Source organism: Rosa rugosa, chromosome 6 (genome assembly GCF_958449725.1).
Source record: "Rosa rugosa chromosome 6, drRosRugo1.1, whole genome shotgun sequence".
Classification (NCBI taxonomy): domain Eukaryota; kingdom Viridiplantae; phylum Streptophyta; class Magnoliopsida; order Rosales; family Rosaceae; genus Rosa; species Rosa rugosa.
The window spans coordinates 43718707-43738368 of NC_084825.1; the positions used below are offsets into that span (position 1 = coordinate 43718707).

Sequence of the window (19662 nt, forward strand, 5' to 3'; positions counted from 1 at the left end):
GACACCACGTCATCACCAGCGACTTTTCCGGCCAAATTTTTCGGCGACCTATTTCAAGGTATTTTTTACTAAAAGTTCCTGTGTTTATTCAATTTCTCTTCTTTTTCTCGGGGACTTGCAAACTCCATTCTTCTACCCCCCTTTCTTCATCATAGGGGAGACCTAATTAAACCTAACTGTGGGGGTTCATGCTCACTCCAAGCTTGGAGCTTGTTGAGATCTCCAAACTTAGAGTTTGTAGAGAATTTATGATCGACCACTTACATCATTGTTTCGATCTAATCCAATACCTCTTGGAATTGAATTTCTTGGAAGCGATTACGCTCAGAAATTTCTAATTTCTTGGAAGCGATTACACTAAGAAGTAACCTGGGTTTACAAGCGATAAACCCTAAAAGACATAGTTCTGGAGTCCACCAGAGAAATAGAGAAAAATCTCTAGATTTTATTAAATTTGATATGATAAACTGATCAGGATACAAAGCATGATGGTGCTTATATAGGCATCCAAAACCTAAAATCATAATCTAATAAGAAATCCTAAAGAAACCAAATTAAAAGAAAACTAAAACCTAATAATAAAAGAATCCTAAAACAATTTCAAAACTAGCCTAAAAATATTAAATCCTGAATCGGATAATTAAGACGACACAATTTGGCCTAAATCTGTTAGGGCTCACAAAAGTGAGTCTTGAAGATCTCGTCGTTCCCATTCCAAAAAGGTATTATGAGTCTCAAACGGACATTCTGGCCAAAATTTACTCCAAACTGATTCACAATCCATAACCTGACTTTTCACATGAAAAACCCGAAAAGTCCAAAACCAAATTTTCTTGGATATTGCAGCGGCTAGTAACCTCATTATGCGTGAATTACCTATTTTCCAATCACTCTTCTATATTCCACGCCGCCTATTTATTTGGGGAAATGATCATTTACCCAATTTTAGCTTAAAAATTGCCCACTTACCCAAACACTCTAAGAGATTGCCCACTTACCCAAACACTCTAAGAGATTATTTCCCTAATACCCAATTAAGTATTTTTTATTCTTTTTTATTTATTTTTGGGATAATTTTGCCCTCTCCTTCTTTGTCACTTAGTGAGAGAAGTCATCGGAGACCTTGCCGGACTCCAATGACCAATGGCCGGCCGGGGACTCCTGTGGCGGACTCCGGCGACCGGTCACTGGAATCCGGCAACCGATGACCGGAATTCGGCTACCCGACTGGTGACCGGATTCCGGCGTATGAATTTATTGCCCCCTAATAATACCCAGTAACCATATTATTGCCCCCAATAATCATATTATTACCCTCCAATAATCATATTATTGCCCTCAAGTGAATTTCATTAACACCCAAAACCAAAATGATTACACTACAGACACAATTGATTCACTTTTTTTTTCTTTTTTTCCTTCCCCATTATCGGAGCTCACAGTATACCAAAAAATAAAAAAATAAAAAGTTGCTATGGGCACCCACCGGAGTGTGAGGCCGGTGCAGGAATGGTCGGGGCGTGGTTGTGTAAGGGGAGAAGAGTTGAATCAGACTGGGATCGGAGTCGGATCGGCGTTGGGGCTGAGTTGTGGCAATGGGCCTTGGATCGTTGGATAGGTGGTTTGGGTGACGGCGGCGCTCGGAGGTTGAGACCGAGATGACTCCTTGCTCCTATTTACGACACCATCTACGTCGTTGTCTCCGATTGTGATTTCAGACGCGCGCGATCGACGGGTTCCTATTCGACCCGAATTCCCACATCAGGACCAACGTCTCCGGGAGCTTCCAGAACGAGGGTTTGTTGGCCGATACTAGCGCGTGCAGTAGCGACTGGGATGGTGGGCTCGAGTTCGACGAAGATTGCGCCTAGGATGTGCTTGTTGGCGCCGATCTCGGAGAAGAAGGTCTTGTCGATCGGCATCTGGCCATCCGGCTGGAGAGAGAGATAGAGAGAGAGTATGAGGGCAATACTGTCAAACACTGTTGAATTGGGTAAATGGTGTTAAAAAACTCTTAGTGCAGTAAGTGGGCAATTTTTAGGCTAAAATTGGGTAAGTGGTCACGGCCCCTATTTATTTTTCTAGTTTTCCGGCTAAACCAGGCCCATTATCGTCCTACATCACAAATTCTCTTCGGCCTCTTCAGCTCTAGCTTTCCTGCCTTTAACAGCTCTGTTCTTAGTGTAGCCCTTGCGTTTGGCGTGAGGGGGACACGTGTGCATATGACGCTGGCCACCGACTCTTAAAACTCACTCACACGACGCCGTTTTCAATTGCTTCAGTCTTTCAACCCTTTATTTTATTTCAAAAAAAAAAAAACAATATTACTCATTATTAAAGTGTTTGTTTACATTAACGCCATAATATAACTATATCGAAAAACTGACAAGAGTCACAAAATTTAATATAAAAAATAGTCTACATTCATTTTAGCAAACAGTGAAATATCAAATTGAAATATATGTAAATAGAAAAAGACAAAAAGAAGAACGCTCAAAATGAACACTTTTGCTTTGCAATGGATAAACAGACAGAGCGATGAAGCTAAAGAGGAAAAGGTTTCGTTCAAGGACCCAGAAGTTAATAAAATGACTAAATTCAGTTTGCCCCCTCCAAATTTGGGGCAAACATCAGTTTGGTTCCGGATGTGTTTTTTTAATCATGATGGTCCTTGCACTTCCATTTTCCATCACGCGGGTCTAAAAATCAAATTCAACTCGAAAGATGACATCAAAAGCTGAGTTGACACCGACAGCATGGCCCACAAGAAGGGTAAAATGGACATTTTAACAATAAAAAGATTTTTAGAAAGAAACACCGTTTCGCAGCACCTAAGTGCAAGAGGTAAACTGCATTGGCATTTTAATCAAAGCAAAACTAATGCCAAATTACTCGTAACAGGGCGAGACTAAAAACGGAGTGCAGTTCATGACCAATAAGGACTTGAGCAATACAACAAAAAAACCATCAAGTCTTTAACCTCTGCATACTGACCTGAAATTACAAAATCAAATATTATCGATCCAGAAAATAGGTCAAAGCTAATTGCCTAATTTGCAAAATCTGGCAAGACATGAGCAATCCTTGCAAAACAGGTATTCACAAGCATTCTACTTCTCTTCTTCCTTCTCAGCCTTAGCGGTCGGCCTCCCCCTTTCCCTTTCCCTTCCCCCTTTCTTCTTGGCATTCGAATTTCCTCCAATTTCAGCAGCCTCTGCCTTCTCCTTAGCATTCCTCAGTTGTATTGTGATCAACCTAAACTTCCTCCGGAGACGCAGACCCGCCTTTCTTTTGAATTGGTCGTGTCCCTTATCACGATAGGCTTTGCAAGGTCCAGTCCCTCCTTTCTTTTTGGCATTCGAATTTCCTCCAGTTTCAGCAGCCTCTGCCTTCTCCTTGGCATTCCTCAGTTGTATTGTGATCAACCTAAACTTCCTTCGGAGATGCAGACCTGCCTTTCTTTTGGATTGGTCGTGTCCCTTATCACGATAGGCTTTGTAAGGTTCACTAGAGTCGAGGTGTTCATCGAGAGCTTTCTGCGTTGCGAACTCCTGCCTGCAGAAGCATTTGAACTTTGGTTCCTGTCAACAAAGTCAGAAAACTTTACTCGGAAGAATTTTCAGGACAAAAAGTAATGAACCACTACATCCATACACAAATCTCAGAGCTTAAACAAAAAAAAAAATTCAAAAAAAACACCAGTATTCACTGTGGCATATGATCGATCACTTCGTGTTCATATTCGCAACAAATTATTAAACAATGACTCCTACCTACTATGTTCTACTGCAAATCCACAGCTACAATGCTACATCCATACATAACTAAAGTTCTATCCACATGGAATTCAACGATAAACTAATCGTATTCGCAGAGACTGTTCTCAATTTCCAAAAGAAATTTCGATTTAACTAAAAGATCAAGGAAAAGTGTGATTAGGTTTTCAAATTATAAACCAGGGGACTCCTACTCTGTTTTATTGCAAATTCACATTGGAATAACTAGATCCATAAATCATCAAGGTTCAAATCACATTGAATTCAAAGAAAACCTAATCATATTCGCAGAGATTGTTCTCAATTTCCAATCACATTTTCGAATTAAACTCAAACAATCAAGAAAAAGTGAGATTACCTGGACGAGTTCCTTCTTTGCCATTTCCAGTTCTTCTCAAGCTTTGCTAAGAACTTAGAGATCTCGATCAAACTCTCTCTCTCTCTCTCTCTCTCTCTCTCCCTCTCAAAATTTCCCCAAATTCTCTTCGGCCTCTTCAACTCTTGCTTTCCCGCCTTTAACAGCTTTGTTCTGAGTGTAGCCCCTGCGTTTGGCATGAGGGGGACACGTGTGCATAAGACGCTGGCCACCGACTCTTAAAACTCATACTCACACGACACCGTTTTCAATTGCTTCAGTCTTTCAACCCTTTATTTTATTTCAAAAAAAAAAACCCAATATTACTCATTATTAAAGCGTTTGTTTACATTGACGCGGTAATATAACTATATCGAAAAACTGACAAGAGTCACAAAATTTAGTATAAAAAATAGTCACATTTATTTTAGCAAACAGTGAAATATCAAATTGAAATATATGTAAATAGAAAAAGACAAAAAGAAGAACGCTCAAAATGAACACTTTTGCTTTGCAATGGATAAACAGACAGAGCGATGAAGCTAAAGAGGAAAAGGTTTTGTTCAAGGACCTAGAAGTTAATAAAATGACTAAATTCAGTTTGCCCCCTCCAAATTTGGGGCAAACATAAGTTTGGTTCAGGATTTTTTTTTTAATCATGATGGTCCTTACACTTCCATTTTCCATCACGCGGGTCTAAAAATCAAATTCAACTCGAAAGATGACGTCAAAAGCTGAGTTGGCACCGACAGCATGGCCCACAAGAAGGGTAAAATGGACATTTTAACAATAAAAAAAATTTTCGAAAGAAAAAAAAAAATTCGCACAACCTCCACTTCTATCTTCACCATTTCCATCCTGAGTTTCCCCAATTTCACCTCCATTTCCAGATGCCTTGAATTCCTTTAGATTCGAGATCGCCGATTCCTGCACACACAATTTCAATTCAAACTGTCACCAATTCCAATCAAATGCGACAATTCAAAACCCTAGATCTAGGAAAATGAGCATTGCGGAGACGAGAACGACGACAGACCTTGTAATCGGGGCCGGAGAGTTAGAGGGAGAGGAGCTTGACCGCCTGGAGAGGCATGGCGGCGGAGTAGTCGATAAGGGCTTCGTCAGAGTGCTTGAAGGTGACGAGTCTGTGGCCCTTGGATTTTCCAGTGGCCTTGTTGAATATGACGATGGCCTCGTCGAGGTCGCCGAAGGCAGAGAAGACGAAGTGGAGCAAATTAGTGGTGGTGTCAGTGCCGAGGCTGCGGACGAAAAGCTTGCGAAGGGTGAGGTCACGGTTGGTGAAGTGGCGGAGGGATTCGAGGACGTCTGTGTGGCCAACGACGGCGTTTTCGAGGACGTCGACTAGGTGGTCGTGGGACATGGGTTGGAGGAGTTTGTGAAAGTCGTCGGGGGATAGGATTGTGAATTAGGAAGGCAGTGCCGTCGAAACGTCACTGTTCTCGTCCGTCTTGCGCTTCTCTGTGAAGTCATGGTTGGTTCTTGGTTGTGTGGAGTGGTTTGGGATTTTGGGGAGGATTGTGGACTGAGACGAGTTTATGTATAGATTTTGAAGTGATTTAGAGCTGACCTTGATGAGGTCCTCGGGAGCGACTTCGGGGAGGGAGAAGGAATTGGCGCCATGGATGAGCAGTAGAAAGATGGCAAAGATCATGATGAGCGGTCCGGCTTAGATCGGTTCGCCAAATCTGTGAAGTTGATGATCGCAGCGGTGGGGCGGTTGGAGGAGGTGGTAGGTGGTTGAATCATCGACGCGTCTTCCATTTGAATCCAGAAAGAGAGAGAGAGAAAGGGTTGAAGTCCTCAAAGAATAAGAAAATGGGTAATAAAGGGTAGTTTGGACATTATGCCCAAACTGAGGGTCAAAGTCTGAAAGTGGGCCCTCGTGTCGAGGTGAACTCAGCTTCTGACGTCATCTTTTGAGTCGAAATTGATTTTTGGACCCGCGTGATGGAAAATGGAAGTGCAAGGACCATCATGATTAAAAAAAACATCATGAACTAAACTGATATTTGCTCCAATGTTGGAGGGGGCAAACTGAATTTAGTCCTTAATAAAACTTTGGCCAACATAACTAGAGCCACACAACCTCGATCTTTAGTGCCTACATAAAATAATCATGTGAACTCGGTATTTTTCAAAATCATTTTCTTCCAATCAAATTCAAGAGTGAAAGGGTTGGCCCAGATGAGCTCAATTCAGTCCCAGATGAACAATATTATTGCAGGTTCAATTAATGGAGTCCAAATTAGGTGTGAAGTGACCTAGTTCTACTATCAATATTATGTAGCATATACTGTAAGCTCGTGAAAAGAGAGTCCACATGATCGGTACTTATACTTCAAAGTTCAAACGAGTCGGCTAAAATAGAACACAGTTTAGTCTCCAAAAAATGTGTCTTACAGCTCATCTGTGATTTATAGGTCATGATCAACCACTTGATGAATCTTAGAGCTGCCGTAAACAATGTTTTTTCTTTTCTTTTTTTTCCTTCGATTACATTACATGGCTTGAACCACAAATACATAAATTGTACACAAAGATGCAAATATAATCTTTTTAATACCCTTTGAGCTAAGATGTGAACTTTCTGTTGTAAATTACTATTTGGATACATAGAATAAAGGGAAATTTTTAAGAACAGTACATGAACTTAAGGTCACTCCGAATTTTGGTGCCCAACTTTTATATAACCCAAAATAAGTACATGAACTTTTAATCCCGACCCAGTTTTCATACATGTCGTCACTAACACCGTTAACATCTATGCCACGTGGCATATTAATAAGGCATAGGTGTTAACGGTGTTAGTGACGGCATGTATGAAAACTGGGTCGGGATTAAAAGTTCATGTACTTATTTTGGGTTATATAAACGTTGGGCACCAAAATTCGGAGTGGCCTTAAGTTCATGTACTGTTCTTAAAATTCTCTCTAGAATAAACTAATTGAAGAGAGAGACTATATCAATGCATTGATTATCAGGGTACGTTTACGCACGTCGCCAAAGTATTAATTAAATAAACAACCCAAACAGAAAAACTCGGAAACAACACATTTTCTCAGCACCTAAGGCGGGGAGGTCCTAATTTATAAACACAGAGCCACTCCCCAATTCTGTCACAGTTGAAACCAACACCATAACTTTCTCTTCTATAATCTCAAATCTTCTTCTACCTTCATTCACTCTGTTTATTCTACTCAAATTCTAGCTTAGTCTCGTCAACCAGATCCGAGTCAACTCACCTCTCACTCAGAGGTATAAATTTCACTACTTTAATTTCTAATTTCTAGCTGGGATTGATGCATGTGCTTTCATTTTTCTCCGGAAAATTTGCTGGCTACTGTTCTTGATGATCAGTATGTGATCGCAGAAATTTGTGATATGTGGTTATTTGATTGTTCGGTACATGATGAGTCACTTTGACATTTGCCCCCATTTCTGGTTGTTAGTTTTTCAGCTTTTTCTGTGGATAAACTTTGTGTAAGAAGTCGTCTTCAAAAAAACTTTGTGTAAGAAGTCATTTGGACAAACAAATTAATGACCTCAAGCATTGAGAGTAATAATGACTAAGCAGAATAAGTTACTAAGAGATCAATTTGTAATTTATTGACCCTTGACTAAGTCTTGTGTTATCTGGATAAAATGCAAGATGAGGTAACTTGAAATGGCTCTTGCATTCACAGTAATATATGATGTGTTTATCTGTTTTGTGACTTGACAGTATTACTTCATTGTAATGTAAGGTTTCAAACACTTTGCTATGTGATTAACTATCATTTCTGTTTCAGTAGAGTAGGGATGTCGTGGGTATTGTTGCGATGCTTGGAAAAGTAGATGATGATAACCTTAGAAGGTTAGAAAGAAAATATAATGATATTCTACAAGTATATTGCCAAAAAAAAAAATTAAAAAAATATATTATACAAGTGTGGAACTGTGCATTAGCCATAACGTCATAATAGCTGCATAAGAACATTGTTGCATGTGAATTATTGTGTGTTCTTGTTATTATTATTGTTGTTGTTATTATTATTATTATTATTATTATTATTATTTTGAATATGAGGCGTGCTTTAAGGATCCATACAATTGCCATGAAATTCTAGTCGGAGTGAGACAATCAAAAATCTCAACATGTTTAAGGAAAACTGAAATTGGGAGAGAATTGAGTCGTGCTTTCATTGATAATAGGAGCCTCTTTATATAGAGGATTACAAGACATAGAATCAGAGTTGTACAAGGAAAGATAATCGTACAATTAATCGGATATCTATGAATATCTCCGAGAATATCTCTAATTCTAAACCCTATTACAACTAGGTCAAGTAACCTAGAGTTTGGGCCAAACACATATTCTGGATTTACTTGAACACTCCCCCTTGTGTCGCCCAAACGTGGTGCTCCTCTCGTTGCCTCATTAAAAACCTTGCCGAGTAACAAAAACCCTGTGGGACAAAAATAACCTCTGTTGAATGGGGAAAAGAGCACAACACACCCTTCACGTTTCGAGACCATATGTGTAGACATCTCCCCCTGATGTCTGCATCTCCCCCTGATGACTACGGTCATAGGAGTTCAGATAACTTCCGCAAACGATGTACCAACACGTTTCTCGAAAGTAGAATTTAGGCAATGACTTAGTGAGTAAGCCTGCCACACCGTCCTCAGATTGAACCCAGTTCACTTTGATCTTGAGGAGAGTCTGTTGTTGCTGATTATGCTTGATGTTGTCGCTTTTGATGTAGCCTTACTTCATTTGTTCAAAACAAGCAGCATTATCTTATACGCTCGTTGGCTCATCTGTGGTAGACTTCAAACCACAATTGTTCGAACATGCGTAACTATGGATCCAATTCATATACATTCACGAACCACTTCGTGAAGACCAATGATCTCTGCATTGTTCGAAGATATAGCGACTAGGGTCTATTCTGTAGACATCCAAGATATCACAGTCTTTACCCATGGTGAACACTTAACCAATTTGGGAATGACCTTTGTGTGGGTCAGAGAGATACCCAATATCAGCAAAACTTTCCAAAACACATGTCCTTTTGGGACGGGGATAGTGGACGCAGGCCAATGTTGGCGGCGTTCCTAGTGTGTGATGGGTCCGAATCCATCATCTCTCTGTAGGGATAGAACAAGCCCATATCAATCGTACATCTCAAGTACAGAAAGATATCTTTTACACCAATCCAATGGCGTCGCGTTGGCGCAGAGCTATACCTTAGCTAACAAGTTCACTGCAAATGAGATGTCTGGTCTTGTGCATTGAGCTAAGTACAATAATGCGCCTATTGTACTTAAGTAGGGCACTTTTGCCTCTAGCACATCTTCGTCATCATCCTTCGGACGAAGAGGATCATTTTCATGACCAAAACTATGGACGATCATGGGGGTGCTTGAAGGCTTGACCTAGTCAAAATGCCTAAGCATCTATCAACACGATGCTCAAGTTCCAAACCGAGACATAATCGTGTTCTCCCAAAATCCTTCATCTCAAACTCGGATTCCAAGTGTTCAGCGGTTTCCCTTAACTTTTTAAGGGCTTCCAATGAAGATCATGTTCAACATGAGCCGCGATAGAATCCGAAACTTGTTATGAAAACACGTGGGCATATCCCTTCCCAATTAAGTAGTCACTTTAGTGAGCGTTTCAATCTTATTATAAACGCGCTCTGTGGTCTAGAGCTACTTGACCTGGGTAAATGAAGTTCACCATGAACTTTCATGTATATTCCGTATCTAGATCCCTATAGAGATACGTAGTAACCACATTTGTAAGCTGCATGTTCAGTTATTCGGAAACTACCAAACTGACAGGGTAGTGGAATGCAATGACATCCATTACGAGAGAGAATATGTCTCATCGTAGTCGATTCTAGGGCGTTTTGTGAGAAGTCTTGCGCCATAAGGCGAGATTGCCATATCATTTTCTCACCACGCTTTCTAACGAAGACCCATTAGTCAATAGATTTTATGTCAGGAGGTGTTGGCATCACTGGCTCAAAAACCTTCCTCTTCGTTAGAAAATTCAACTTAACCTGGATCGCATCTTTCCATTTATGCCAAATTTCTCTACGTTGGCATTCATTCATCAACGGAGCGTGGTTCAATATCATCGGACTCAACAAACTCATGCACAACGAAATGCGCAACTACATCATCAATTATGATGGAGTTTCTATCCCACGTCTCATGTACACTAGTGTAATTTTCATAGAGCTCTATATTCTCATGAATAGGTTCTGAAGTTGAGGCGTCCCCCAACGGTAACCTTAATCCAAAGATTCTCATAAGACGGATTTTGAGTGTCGATGATCAAAGGATTAGAATGTGCCAAAGTATCCTTCGAACCCACGGGCCTCCCACGCATCCTAGCTGGGGCCATGGCCTATAACGCTAGAGTGCCACTCTCTTTAGCGTTGGCGCCATGCCTACCTCCGTGTAGGGTGGCGCTATGTTCTCTCGTAGAGACGTCCTTCCTTGTAGGCATATTTGCAGTAGATATGTGTGATCTCGTCACTTTAATAGGGATCGAGATGAGACATAGTAGGGACAGACCACGACAATTCCTATCGTTCCTGTTGAACATTCGTGTTCTTATCTCCCCCTAACGACGGGAAGACTGTCTCATCAAAGTGACAACCCGCAAATCTAGTGGTAATGAGATCGCATTGCAAGGGCATTAAGTGGCGGACGATTGTCGGAGTCTCAAATCCAACGTAATTGCCCATTCGTCTGTAAAGACCTGTCATAGTGCGTTATGGCGACGCAATTCGCACATAAATGGCTCACTCAGAGTTGCGTAAGTACGATACTTGTACCCAGTCACTAGCTATAACACAGAGGTAGATTGAGTGGCGGTGGGTCGTGGACAAATTAGCATCACTGCATACGATATTGCATCACCCCAAGCGGATATAAGGAGATTGGTGCGCATTACCAATGTCCTGACTACCATCGTAGTCGTTTCCGCGAGACCATTTGGGTGTGTTCATGAGAATATGATATCCAACATCAGTCCCATTGCAATAACCATCGAAAGTCTTCGATGTAAACTCTCTAGCATCGTCAAGTCCAATTGACGGAATAGGATGATCCAGGGAGTGAACCCGTTGTCATATGATATTTGCTAGGAGTGTAGCATAAGCAGCATTACAAGTGGACAATGGCACAACACGTGACCAGCGTGTTTGCGTGTCAACCAATCATCATAAGATATTTAAACGTCTGCAAGTTGGTTGAATCAGTCCACAGAATCCCCATGGATTCTATGTAAGAACAGAATGAGTATTTTCAGATCCTTTGCATAGGACGGTCTCAGTCCTAATTTCCCTAAGAAACAGGTTTTGTAAAACGAGCGAGAGGCTTTAGAAGTAACCAATGAGGATTTTGGTTGGGCCTGAGCGTCTGAAACGCTAATTGAAGCAAAGTTGGTGATTGTAGCATTGCCTAGGGCGCCATCACCTTGATGGACGCCATCCATGGAGTTACGGATAGGGACTGTGCCAGCCCTAGGCTGGTGGTGGACCGCGGCAACGCCAGAGGCAGCAATGGCGGTCACACTTAGTCTAGGAATCAACTTTTGATTCATGTTTCATTGCGCTCGAGAGAATGGATGTCCATGTGAAGTCATTAGTAGACGGATCATCATATCATGACTACGATGACCTATCCTGTCGTGACAAAGCCAATATGTGTCTAAATCCAAGAGATCTTCTCTCATGACTTTATTGGATTTAATAGCTCAAATAGTGACATAGAGTCCACTAGAAAGACACATAAACTTCTAGATGCGCCTTTGTTCGCAATCATTAGAGGCATTGTAAAGGAACTCATTTTCGTTCTCTACATGCGTTTTCGCATGCGTTCTCTAGATAGTTTCTGTGACAGTAATCAATGTGCCATTTGGTAAGGGGAACTTGGGCTATTCCATGTCCTTGAATTAACACTGATGGCCCAGCCATCGTAGTCACAAAGTAATATGCTCATAATCAAAATAGAGTCATAATGAAAAGAACTCGAAATTTTATTCATAAGCCAACAGAGTACATCATTGTCTCTTAACCATTAGGAGAATCTAATCCAAATGCTAGCTAATGCAAAACAAAGGTAGTCGTTTGACTTCTTTCGGTAACTCCAAAATAAATATGACCAGGTGAGTAGGGAGATGTCGGTGGAGCAAAGCTCGCTTAAGTATCACTTATCTCAAAACCTTCCTAGACATCATACTCATTTTCGATAAGCCTCTGTGAAGAAAAACTGAACAAATGGCATTTAGTACAAAGTATAAGGCAATTGCCTATTACATCTCTTGGAAAAATAAATACTTAAACAGAATTGGCTATCTATTGATCCCAACCAGATTTGTAGTCTTCAACCCTTCACTCTAGATCATCTTCTTGATCTTCTTGTTCCACATAGTGAGCTTCTCTTGCTTCACAATATGCTTTGTAGGCGATGACAATTTCTTCACGAGCTCTACAAATGTGTGCCCAATGACCGGATACTCCACATCGAGAACATACATTTCTTTGCTCAGACTCCATTGATTGAGGCGCTTTAAAAGCGTCATTTAGATGGCTCTTAGTGTTGGTGGCGCCACCAACATGGCCAGAGGCGTTGCCTCCCTCTCTCTTTCCACGTTTACCTCTTCGGTTCCGTGTTCGCCTATTTTGGTGGTTACCTTCCCAAGTAGAGCGATTATATGGACCAGAACATCCAGAAGTATCCCTAAGATTAGGGTTTCGCTCTTGGCGCCCTCTCTTAGGGGCGCGACTATAATTGGATTCCGGAATATGATCTGTTTCCACGGATCTCGAATTATAGTTCTTCACAAGGATGTTGTCATGTTTTTCAGCGACATTCATAGCTCCAATAAGCTCATGAAACCTTGTGATCCGTCCTGCAGTAACATCGATTCGATAGTTCTTAACAACCATCAATGCAAAGACGGGGAAGGTAGAGAGAGTCTTTTCAATCAACATCGCATCTGTGATCTCTTTACCACAGAATTCTATTAAGGATTTAATGTGAAGTGCTTCCGAGTTGTATTCAAGAACTGACTTGAAATCACAGAAGCGGAGGCTATGCCATCTCACTTCTAGGTTAGGAAGCAGGGAGTCACGGACGTTGCCAAATCTTTCTTCAAGTAAGACCCACAGCCTTCTGGGGTCTTCTTCATTCATATACTCGTACTGGAGCGAATCATCCATATGATGAGTCATTAGGATGATGGCTTTCGCCTTATTTGCCTCTAAGGCTGCTCTATTTTCTTCCAAAGCTTGAGCTTGCTCAACAGTTAGCACGTCCTGGCTAGGCTCGAGAATCGTATCCAGAATTACATCGGCCTTGAGATGCTGGCGGACATCACGCACGAACCCACCTGTGATATCCAGAGCCAGTTGTTCTGAATGGAGCAAAGTCCAATTTGTTCAGGTTACTCATCCTGAAATAGAACAAGAAAAAAAGGTTAGTTTCTAAGAGGGAAAAGCTACCACGAAAACATATAAAATTTCTGAGCGTAGTCGCTCCCAATAAATTATGAATTTCTAAGCGTAATCGCTTCCAAGAAACCCAATTCCAAGAGATATTGGATTAGATCGAAACAATGACGTAAGTGGTCGATCATAAATTCTCTACAAACTCTAAGTTTGGAGATCTCAACAAGCTCCAAGCTTGGAGTGAGCACGAACCCCCACAGTTCGGCTTAATTAGGTCTCCCTTATGATGAAAAAAGGGAGGTAGAAGAAGGGAGTTTGCAAGTCCCCGAGAAATAGAAGAGAAAACAATAAAAACTTCAAAAACGGGAACTTTTAGTAAAAATTACCTCAAAATAGGTCGCCGGAAAAAGTGGCAGGAAAAGTCGCCGGAAATCTGGCCGGAAAAAGTCGTCGGAGGTGCTGACGTGGCAGAATCTGCTGACGTGCCGTGGGCCTGATTCTGGGCTGCTGCAGTGGGCCTGCTTCTGGGCTGCGTCACGGGCTTGGGCCGCCTCTTCTTTCTTCTCTTTGGGCCGTTGACTTCTTCTGGGCTGCCTTTTTTTTTTTTTTTTTTTTGGGATTGAGATGCTACTGCTAGTAAAATTTGGTAGCAATTGGAGGTCCGGAAGTTGGTGAACCGGTGGAATATTTGCTACAGATGGTTTGGAGATTCCGGTGGCCGGTTCTGGTTGTTCTGCCGCCGGTTCTGGACTCTTGGGGTGGAGGTCTTCAAGGTGTGCGGCGGGGGCCGAAAGGTTTTCAAGGTTTTGTATTCGGATTTACGGTTTTGGCTATTAGGTTTTAGAGTTAGGGCTTCATGCTGATAACGTGTTTAAGGAAAACTGAAATTGGGAGAGAATTGAGTCGTGCTTTCATTGATTGATAATAGGGGCCTCTTTATATAGAGGATTACAAGACATAGAATCAGAGTTGTACAAGGAAATATAATCGTACAATTAATCGGATATCTATGAATATCTCTGAGAATATCTCTAATTCTAAACCTTATTACAACTAGGTCAAGTAATCTAGAGTTTGGGCCAAACACATACTCTGGATTTACTTGAACACAACATCATTGTTTGGTATGAGGTCCCTAATCTGATCGGTAATAACTAATAACGGAAGAAATCCTCTTCGGATCGCATTATTACAAATCTGTGATGCAATTGGATTCTAGCTCCTTGTAGGATTTGCTCTTTTCGATCATATGAAAAAATCAGACCAGCATTCAATTCCAAATCCTACAAAAACATGGAATGAGTGAAAGTTTTGGGTTCATCTATGGAGATACAGGAACAATTAAACTAGGCGCGCACGTAACAACCTCTCATCACTGCAGCAAACGACTATGGCAAGTTCTAATCAAAGAACAAAAAAGACCATCACGGCGAGTAGTCAATATTCATGGTCCGATATTCCATTCGATATCATAACCCTAATTGCTCAACGTCTCCAAATTGTTGATCTCAAGCGCTTTGCCTCCGTATGCAAGACTTGGCGGCAAGCTATTCTTGATGGAGGAGTTCAACCTCGTTCGAATATGCCATGGCTAATATGCTGGAAGTATAGAACGACCTCGGGCCAATTTTCCGATTTCTGGTTAAACCAAACTTGCCCTCTCGACAAAATCACGTCTCAAGAACCAGTTAGAGAATCCTTTCTCAACGGTAGAGTCTGTACTTCGAAACATTGTTAACCGCTCCTCTCAACTGAAGTAGATCGAAAACTCCAATGGTTCAAGGAGTTTTACGTACCTTTTTTACAATCCTTTTTGTAACAAGATTATCGAAGAAGTACCTCAGTTATATTTGCCCAAGGATGAAGCCATAGTAATTCCGACGTTCGGGGCAGCTCCGACTTCTCCTAATTGTGTGATCTTTGTCATAACTGGAAGCTACATAGTAAACACATGTAAGCTTAGAGATAGAGAATGGAGCAGTCGTACAATTGATCGAAAGTAGCACAATAATGATGTGACCTATATGGAAGGAACTTTTTACTGTGCTTTTGATGGAGGTGCATCATTATGGGTAGGTAAATTCAACGTTGCTCTTCAAGATTGGACTGCGATGGATGATTGTTATTCCCCCCTTTTAAACATCAACTCTGGCTTACCTTGCTTGAAGCTGGTCGAGTCTGATGGTGATCTCTTATCGGTGGTTCATCGTAATTTCGGGATCGCGGGACCCATATATATTCTCCGGTTTGATTGGTCTCAGAATGTTTGGATTCGACTTAGAAACTTGGGGAAACGAGTGTTGTTTTGCTCGTGGTTAGGAGCATTTGCAATTCCAGCAGTGGGAGAGAGTGGTGAGTTTGCAAATATGATAATTTGGAGTTGGATGGCCAATGAATATTGTTGTATTTGTGATACTGAAGGTACTTGGACTAAGAGTACTGATAAGTTTCGGAAATTACTTTCAAGTAACGGTAGGCAAGCTTGGATTGAACCCCTCTCGTTATGGGCGTAGCTAATTGATCTTTTACCCTTCCTAATGTTCTGCATGTACAGGAGTAGACTACTCTTCTTAATTCAGTACTGATCTTAATCTTAATGAAAATAGAAGGAAATATATTACAATATGTTGATCCATTTCGATCATTTTTTATCATATATGATAACAATGTTAGCACTTAGCAGCAAGAAAACACACAAATGTGATACCATATGTTATCACAACTCTCTCGTTTGATCCTCAGAAAAACCTTAAACATATACAGGGACCCAAGCAGAGAGGGGAGAAGTGTATTACTATGTTTTTGGATTTGTTACAGTTTGTCGAGAGTGTCTCAATTACTAACTAACCTCCATATGTCGAGTCATATGAGCTTTATGTTGCCCAATACAAAAAGTTAACAAATACTTGAAACTCAATAAGTTCGTTATTTGGTCAAGTATTAAGCTTGGTTCCTCACCAGTGTAAACAAACCTTAGAAAACATAATGAAATTTCCAGTTAACACAGAATCTTATAATGCTGTCTGTGTGTGTTTGAGAGAGAGAGAGCTGCTTTGTGCAGCAAAAAGTTCCATAAAGAAGCCATGCATGCATGAAAAGCAACCCACAAGGCATGGGTGATACTGAAACATGGATACAATTAAGCTAGCTAAGCAAGGACTTCTTCTGTTACAATTTTCTTTTCCTTTCAATGGTTCACAGCTCAGTCTGAGATGGATGTTAGAGGGAGAGAGATAGAAGAGAATGAAAGAATCTTACAAACACCCTAAAGATAAGAATGATATGAATTAAATTAAAAATAATAATAATAATTGGAAAGCAGAGCCCGAACAGATCAGAGATAATAATGTTGCTCTGTGCAGCCACCACGTTCCCTTTGTTATTGCCATTTACTAATTAAAATAGAGTACTCTGTAGTGGTGCATGCCTCCATCTCTTGGACTTCAGCCAGCTCCTTTTTTCTTTTAAAGCACCTCTCCTGATCTCGGCCAACTGTTCCCTGCTATTCCACAGCCAAGCACACTGTTTTGCATACTGTATCAGTTTTTCACATATCACGATTAAAATCATAAATTGTTTCCTACTAGGAAATTAGGCATATTCTACCATATATACTAAAATTGGATGATAAAAGAAAAAGATGCAAATTAGGGAAATGAACAATGCAAAATACAATCTTGGTAAAACAATGCAAATTAGGGAATGCGGTTATAGTATGTGCCGTTTCAGTTGAATTCAATCGATACACCTTTACATACTTTTACATATCCTAAACAATAAGGGGGATTAATCGTAATCCCCAAAATAGGGAATGCAGTAATAGTCTGTGGCATGTCAGTTGAATTCAATCAATATGCCTTAAACGTAATTAGTGTTAGAGTACTTCAACACATCTTAAGCATTTTCAGTAAAATTAAACTAATCAGAGCACAGAATGACAGACTTAAGCGAACATAACATTATATTTTGTTCGGAAATTAAATTATTTAAAAATAAAACTATGCAAAGTATTTAATAATTTCTTAACTGAACAAAATCCAATCTTCATTGTTGAATCCATGTGGGTTCTGGCAAAATTGAGTTGGCAATTGAGGCAGCTCAATCCCAACCTCACGTGGCAGAATGATTAATTTCTATTATATTAGTTTTCAATTTTGGGCATTGACTAGGTTGAGCATGTTATGGCATGTGAGCAACTAGGAACAGCATAAATAAAACCATAGTGGATGATCGGCGTATCTATCTACCTGTGTTATTGGGAGCAATTGAGGCCGGTTTTGACATGATTGCCGGGACCGTTGCGACGTGACCTGCGGTGGTTGGGGGGAAGAATTGGGCAGGTAACCCCATTGTATGTGATTGATGGTGATAATGGTAAAGAGGGTACATTGGCATCAATGTGTTTGGACCAACCATAGGCTGGTGGCTATGGTACACTTGAGGAGAGTAATGCCCATTCATGTAACTCCCACCAGTACTGTATCCCAGCTTCTGTAAAATCATCACCAACCCAAATCAAGGAACTGAAAAATCAGATCAAATGACCCTAAAATAAGCATTCTTGTAGTTAATCGAATTAAATGTTTTTTGGTTGGATATCTAACATGTTATTTGTTCGAGCATTAATCGAGATTGACAACTGTATAACAATGTAACGCTTTTTTAAACGAATAGATCTGACTTGGATGAGATGTAAAAACTTACGTGATTGTAGCCCATATCAGTTGCAATGTAGGTTGGGGAGTATCTGGAGAGATGAAAAGGAAAATATATATAACATTAGGTGCAGTCCAATAGTTACCACATAGATCCAAAATAACACAAAAACTAACAATATGGTGAAAATTGAAAAATCGGGTACAATATACGTACCCATAGAATGGAACAGCCTGATGATGCTGGTGATGAAATGGTACAGAAGCTGCTGCTGGAGTCCCTGCCGGGTAGTACCATTGCACGTGATTTGCAGGTGCCGGCGCCGGTGACATAGACCTTGGTCCTCCACCATTTGATACTTCACAAAACATAATCATACAGATTAATCAAATAGGACATGAAAAATTTGTAGTTTTGCAAAGAGTCCAAAATCCCACATGGAAAATGAGCGAGCAAGTTTACAATGTGGTATGTTCAATACCTCGTTGAGGAGGAGGAGTGGTGGTGGAAGCCGACCTAGGGCGGCGAGCCCCGAGAGAGGCCAGGTTGCAGTTGGCACGGCGGCCGTTGATGACCGGCGTGGCGTCCTCGCAAGCCTTCTTAGCCGCTTCAGCCTCCTTGAACGTCACCTATATATATACACGAACAACTTAATACAAGAATCACCACAGCCGTCGGATCATGCAAACTTCATGAAGTTTTGAAAGAGATATGGAGACTTACGAAGCCGTAGCCCTTGGATCTGCCGGTGAGCTTATCGGAGATGATGACGGCCTCCAAGATCTCACCGTACTTGTCGAAGTGCTCTCCCAGAGCCTCCTTGGGAGTCTCCCAGGCCAGCCCTCCGACGAAGACTTTGGTCAATGTCGTGTCGCCGAACTGGTTAACGTTGTTGCTCATTGTCATTTGGAGCAAAACCAACGGAAACAATGGCTATGAAATCTCTGAGTGAGGTTTTCTATGGAGAAGTGAGCTGCGGAGAGACAAAGGTTTTGGGGGAGAGAAGAGAGGGAGGGTATATAAGGAGGAGTGGGGGTGGAAATAAAATATTGGTAGCAAAACAGAGAGGCAGACAGATCAGCCTTGATGAGGAATAGTGAGTGTGTGAAGGTTGTCATCAACGTCTGTGTTTTGACACTGATTATAGGTCATAAACTCATTTCTCTCTTTAGATTTTGGGGCGTTAAATAATATGTCTAGAGCACGAAATGAGATGTATATTCAGACATCTGAACATATATTTATGTGAAAGTATTGAGCATACGTTCGACCTTAAATGGAGTTGTGAATTCAAATATTTTTTGTTTAACATGACAGTGAACGCTAAAAGAAATATCCGTTTTAAATTATCCTAACCAATGTTGGCGGGATTTATTTCATTAAGGAGGCGGAGGCCTTTGTCGTA

The 19662-nt window shown here is 40.9% G+C and overlaps 1 protein-coding gene across 2 annotated transcripts; it reads right to left on the reverse strand.

Annotated features, from left to right (window-relative positions):
• Positions 1–16718: 16718 nt before the first annotated feature.
• LOC133715984 (probable RNA-binding protein ARP1) lies at positions 16719–19353 on the reverse strand. Of its 2 annotated transcripts, none has more exons than XM_062142708.1 (6): positions 18981–19353; positions 18739–18886; positions 18474–18615; positions 18306–18348; positions 17849–18092; positions 16719–17135 (listed from the first exon to the last, which is right to left on the reverse strand). In XM_062142708.1, exons 1-6 carry the CDS (start codon positions 19161–19163, stop codon positions 17104–17106), a joined length of 792 nt encoding a protein of 263 aa, XP_061998692.1. In that variant the 5' UTR covers positions 19164–19353; the 3' UTR covers positions 16719–17103. The 2 variants fall into 2 exon arrangements, with proteins under 2 accessions (XP_061998692.1, XP_061998693.1); XM_062142709.1 differs by having other exon boundaries at positions 16719–17123; positions 18981–19348.
• Positions 19354–19662: the final 309 nt, after the last annotated feature.